This window comes from Pimephales promelas, chromosome 25, assembly GCF_988280905.1.
Source record: "Pimephales promelas chromosome 25, fPimPro1.hap1.1, whole genome shotgun sequence".
NCBI classification, from domain to species: Eukaryota; Metazoa; Chordata; class Actinopteri; order Cypriniformes; family Leuciscidae; genus Pimephales; species Pimephales promelas.
Genome location: NC_142793.1, coordinates 18,639,139 through 18,645,191, shown reverse-complemented (window position 1 = coordinate 18,645,191; position 6,053 = coordinate 18,639,139). Strand labels below are relative to the sequence as shown.

Sequence of the window (6,053 nt, the reverse complement as noted above, 5' to 3'; positions counted from 1 at the left end):
AGTGAAGATGAAGGCTACATTGTGTCCAGGACTCTCTAGGCTTCAGACAAACAGAACAGTTCTCAAATTAGATCCTTGGCAGAGCTTTTAGTCAGATTCCTGTGATGCTTTTTGTACTGTTTCGAGACTCAAGTAAGGGCCGTCAAATCCATGTTTTGGTCCATGACAAATGTTTTCTTAAAAGGAGTTTATATCGAGTGTAATCAGAAACTGGCTGTCCGGTCACGTCTTCATAGCACAGCAAATAAACTCAATGAAAATCACATTACTTTTTAATAAGCACAGAAGAAGATGGATGTGGCATGTTTTCCCATGAGCATATAACATTTTCAAATGTATATACTTCTAAAAGACCATGAGGATATGTTTTAGTGCCTCTCTTCGAACATTCCAGCGCAACAAGAAAAATGTGAGCGATTAAGTTTAATGAATATGTACTGTGCCAAGTGCTACATCCTATTGAATAACCAAAATCAGTTTCCTTATGTCATTAGTGCTTTCTGTAATAATAAACGTACCATCCACCACTATTATATTTAGATCATCATCTACTGGAGAAATGTCTCCTCAGAGAACACAGTAGCAATGCAGCGCCTCCTCCTGGTTAACTCAAGTGTTTTCTACTTTTTCACGCACACTATTCAATACACATTAACCCATTTTATTCAAGTCATCTTTATTTTTATATATTATTCTTTCAGGAAAATGTATCAGGGATGTGCTAAACCAGAGCAGACCAGTTCTTCTGGGTAGTGAAAAAGAAAGTGAAACTACATAAGATGTGCCCCGGTTAAATAATAGTATGGTAGAACAGGGATAGAACATGTAGACATGTAACAGTGAAAGACACAATGGATATTATAACAAAAACAAGACACATATAGCATTTCTTTACTTGTACAGTACAGTGTTGGACAATAAAAAACACAAAAACAAAATTATTACAGTGCACAGACTTTATAAACCACAACTATGTCTTAGTTTTACTCGCTAGGTTTTCTTTGCATTTATGTTGGTTAATGTCGGATGAGATAAAGAAAGAGCTAGCGTTGGTAGCATTTGGCATTGCATGATAAAACTGAATATAAGTTAATCTTAACACATATTAACTTTAAATATATTTATGGTAATAAATACATTAGACATAAACAAAATGACCTTTTTAAATAATCCCACCCAAAATATGCTACCTGTAGTATAAAACACACATTTTTTAACAATTTAATATTATAACATCCAATTGAGTCTCTATTTTTATATATATATATATCACTTGATGGATTATGAATATGAATCAAATAACATTAGGTTTAATCTGTGCCTTGGAAGTCCAGACAGTGGAGTGAATAATTTGTGCTTATTTATATTTTATTCAGCAATGGCACATTAAATTGGTCAAACGTGACATTAAATAGTAATTATTGTAAAAAAAAAAAAAAAAAAATCTATTTCAAGTAAATGTTGCTCTTTTTTAACTATATATTTATCAGAGAATCCTGTGTCACAATTTCCACAAAAAATATATTAAGCAGCACAACTGTTTTCAGCAAGATGAATGAGAAGTTTCTTGAAAGGATCATGTGACTGGAGTAATGATAAAAAAATTCACATTATATTATAGTAAGCAGTTATTTTAAAGCAGTTCAGAATATTACTGAGTTTACTGATATATATATATATATATATATATATATATATATATAGAATTTGTTAAATATTTGTATTGACCTACAATAACAAATTCTATTAGAAAACAACGGATGGATGCTATTTTTACCCAAATGAAGGCACTGGTTTTCTGCGGCCTAAAATCCATAGATAATAAAAGTAACAGGTTCAAATACAAGAGTTAAGAAAAAATAACACCACATTAAATGATCATTTAAAAAAAATAATGTTATATCAGTATCTGCTTCATTATTTGGTCTACAGATCTCCTGCAGTGACAAAATATATGCAGCAAGTCTGCATTTGGGATAAGTAACCATTGCCTGAATTCAATACTAACATATAACTCTTCTAGACTCTTAAAGTACCAATCTAAACAGGACGCCTACCTCGGACAGTGCATCAGGACATACTGAACGACTAATGTTTCTGTGTGAACAATTCCTATCTGAAGATTCTGACATTTTCCTCAAGAAAACCCTTATTTATTTTCTGCATTAACCTTCCCTTGATCCTCCACCTTTTTGATGGCCGCCTGAATTTTGGCCTGGTCGCCCAGGAGCTGGCGTGGCTTGACCGGTCGGAGATTTTCATCCATCTCCAGTAAGACTGGAACTCCCGTGGGCAGTGTTACATTGACAATGTCTGTTTCCGATATATCTGTTGAGAAACACAGCATATACATTAATTAGCATATTAATGCATATTATTTGCATATTATTTGATAATGTTTAAAAACAAGCTATTAAAATGATAGAATATTAAATAAAAACAGGATTAAGAGCATTTTTGGGGGTTTTATAACTTGCATCTGAATGTTTAGGGATTACTGAAGGCCTATATGGTACACTAATGTTCAAAAGTTTGGGGTCTATAAGATTTTTGAAATGTTTTTGAAAGTCTTGTGTCTCACAACAAGGCTGCATTTCATTCAAATACAGTAAAATGGTGAAATACTGTATTATTACAATTTTACTGTTCTCTATTTAAATATATTTCAAAATGTAATGTATCCCTGTGATGCAAAGCTGAATTTTCAGCATCATTGTCAAAGTAAGATATTTTTAAGACTGTTTCATGTGTATTTGTTCATATAATGAAAACCGGATGCCACTGGCTTTCACTGTATGAACAAAATATCTTCTTTTGTGTTCCTTCTTTTGTGTTTGGTAAAAAAAAAAAAAAGCACACTGACAAAAATATATATTTTTCACCTTCCAGATGTTTAAGCAAAGCTCTGCAGCTGTTGCCGTGTCCAGAGATGAGAACTGTTTGGCCACTCTTGATCACAGGTACAATGACATCATTCCAGTAAGGAAGAAGTCTGTCTAGCACTTCCTTCAGACTTTCCGTTTTGGGCAGTTCCTCTTTCGGAACGTCACACGTACTGTATCGGCGGTCATTGTAAATTTCAGCGTAATAGGGATGTGACTCATGAATGGGGGGCGGCATGATATCATAGCTACGCCTCCACAGTTTAACCTGATCCTCGCCATGTTTCAGCGCCATCTCAGCCCGATTGAGGCCGATCAGGGCACCGTAATGCCGTTCGTTTAACCTCCAGGATTTGGTGACTGGGACCCACTCTTCTCCCATGGCCTCCAGCACCAACCAGGCTGTGTGGATGGAACGGCTCAGTAAGGAGGTAAAAACCTGGTCGAATTGATAGCCCTGCTTTTTCAGGAGCCTGCCGCATTCTTGGGCTTCCACCACCCCGTTCTCGCTCAGTTTCTGGTCAACCCAGCTGCAGAAGCGGTTCTCCTTGTTCCAGGCCCCCTCCCCATGCCGGAGCAGGAAGAGTTTGTGTTTGGACATCCAGAAAAGGCAGTATGGAAGCCTGAAAGATATGCACATGCTGATTAATAACGTTACTCTATGACAAATCTCAACTGCTTGATTATGAATGTCAAAAATATCATTGCCCATCTCGATTCTCTATACTTATTTACTACAGTATGTACATCCAATAAAACATGATAATGAGTTCCAGTTACTTGTAGAATGACATTTAACTTTAAATATAACAAACTTAAATATAATCACCCTGCATCAATCTATCTGGAGAACAGAACTGAAAGGTTAAGGGTCATCAACTAAATGTCAATGCTAATTTAATAAATGGTCTGACCAACTCTAATATTTAAAAGCTAAATCGGAAAAAACTTGCGTTCGCAGGATAAAATGTGGTATTTAGATTTACATAATTAGGGAACTAAAAATGAAACCAAGTAGCGATCAAACTACTGTATGACAAGAACACAACTGAACTAGCCTGCTTGAATGTCATAATGAAATCCTACCGTGCACGCAAAAACGTACTTATCTGCTTAAATTAATCATAAGATGAAAGGCAGGTGAAGATGAAAGAAACATTGGAAATGACTATGAATTACTACATACTCACCTTCAGATGAGAAACCGCCCAGCCCTGAGTAGCTACAGCCCAGCAACAGGAACTATCAGCAGCATCAACGAACACAAACGCGAGTGACACTTCTTTCAGCCAATCAAATTCGTGATTCTCCACAAGTAGGCGTGTTTAAGCGTACAGTGACGAATCAGAACTGCCGTTATTTTGAGGTTGATGGCGTCATGTCCAATTTTGTATACAACTATTACAAACCTTATTCGCCTAATTTATCAGGTATGACCAGTTACTTTATTTCAAATAATGTGTTAGAAGTTCTGGAATATATCATACGGTAAAGTGTAAAGTGATATGTGCTGCCAGAAAACAGAGCAATACAGTCAGAAAACATTGAAATAACTGTGAAAACAGTGAAATCTTTATTGTTTCTCGATATTCACACATCTGATCACATAAACATCTCGTACCAATATAAACATTATTATATAATGACAAACGCAATTATATAATAATCATATATTAACATAAATAAATGTTTTATATGTGTCGTAAAGCACATAATGTTTTAATAGGCTATTTGAATTGATAACTGTGGTCATAACAATAGCACAGCTGTTTTTTTATTCATCCAGCTGTTTGTGCAATAAAACAAACACAAAACCACAATTAAATAGCAGACAAATGTTGGTGTTTCAATAACCTTTAGTTCACGTTGGATTTAATATGTGAAATAATTAATGATAAATAAATTGTTAAGAAGTTGGTCCCGCAAACAGCTTCTTCCTGCCCTCCATGCCTGACATGGCATCCACATTTTTACGCCAGTCGGTCACTTCCTCTTTCTGTGTGGATTACAAGTAAATGCATATTATTTGTATTATTTGTACATATTATTTATATGATTATTGATGAATTAACAAACAAGAAAGCACTGAATCTATAAATGATATTGATAGATGTGTTGATTAAATACCTTTTCCTCCTCTTTCTTCACAGTCTTGAGGTTAGCTTTAAAGTCGATGGATTCCTTGTGTCTGGCACCGAGCAGAGCCCCCAGCATGGCATCCGCAGACACCCTCACTCTCTTCAGGGCAGGTCTCTTCATTTTACCCTTCAGCTCAAAGATTTTATGGTTTAATTCTGCGATCTATACCAAAAGCAGCAATGTAAATGAATGCATCAGTTAACGCTTTTACGTTTAGGTATTTTTAACGCAGGTTTAATGCAAAAAAGTACCTCCTTATCATGTTTGCCAACTTTAGATTCAATGTCATATCGTTCCTCATCAACAACATCAATCTTTTGATGAAGGTCTTTGCACAGATTCTGTAAGCAGAACATCAGCATGTAAGAAAGAACATTGTCAAAGGAATTCGGTCAAAAGACTAAAGAATAGCAACCTGTAGGTCCTGTATGGACATCCCAGACAGTTTGATAGGAGGAGCTCTCTCACTGAGCGCTTGCTCTCGCTCAATCTTTTTCTGTTCCTTCTCCTCTGCCAGCAGTGTGCTGGCCTTCTTCAGTATTTTGGTCTGCAATGCATTAAAATGAGGATGCATAGCCATATATTCATATGTACACAATGGTAGTTGCTTTAAAATATATTCATACATAAAATGAATATACTAATAAATATATACCAACCTTTAAAAATAACCGCCGAGATGCTGAAATCTTGGGCTTTTTCTGAAGAAGAGAGCCGATATGAAATGAACAACATTGTGACCCGGCCAGCTGCAACGTTATATAATAATACCGCAATTAAATAGTGTTTAAATACTCACCGGACTGATACATATAGAGCCAGGAAAGAAAAAATATATTTAACAAGTATAATTTCTATCTGATATTTATTATTTTATCATTTCCATAACATAATATTTTAAAAATAATACAAATTTCCTAAAATACTTACATTGCTTCAGACATGTTAGTGCCTTTGTTTTTTTTTCCCTGGAGGTTTAACAAATGAAAAGAAGGTCCAAAAATCTAAAACAATATTAAAATAGACTTCCTA

The 6,053-nt window shown here is 35.1% G+C and overlaps 2 protein-coding genes across 2 annotated transcripts; both read right to left on the bottom strand.

The window, feature by feature from the left end:
* Positions 1-655: 655 nt before the first annotated feature.
* bpgm (2,3-bisphosphoglycerate mutase) lies at positions 656-4,167 on the bottom strand. Its single transcript, XM_039657901.2, has 3 exons — positions 4,073-4,167; positions 2,883-3,505; positions 656-2,328 (listed from the first exon to the last, which is right to left on the bottom strand). The coding sequence occupies exons 2-3, from the start codon at positions 3,481-3,483 to the stop codon at positions 2,150-2,152; spliced, it is 780 nt and encodes a 259-aa protein (XP_039513835.2). The 5' UTR covers positions 3,484-3,505; positions 4,073-4,167; the 3' UTR covers positions 656-2,149.
* Positions 4,168-4,443: 276 nt separating this feature from the next.
* Positions 4,444-5,564, bottom strand: LOC120469144 (troponin I, cardiac muscle). The gene is made up of 4 exons (XM_089127794.1): positions 5,437-5,564; positions 5,273-5,362; positions 5,010-5,183; positions 4,444-4,878 (listed from the first exon to the last, which is right to left on the bottom strand). Exons 1-4 carry the CDS (start codon positions 5,455-5,457, stop codon positions 4,789-4,791), a joined length of 375 nt encoding a protein of 124 aa, XP_088983920.1. The 5' UTR covers positions 5,458-5,564; the 3' UTR covers positions 4,444-4,788.
* Between the last annotated feature and the right edge of the window lie 489 nt (positions 5,565-6,053).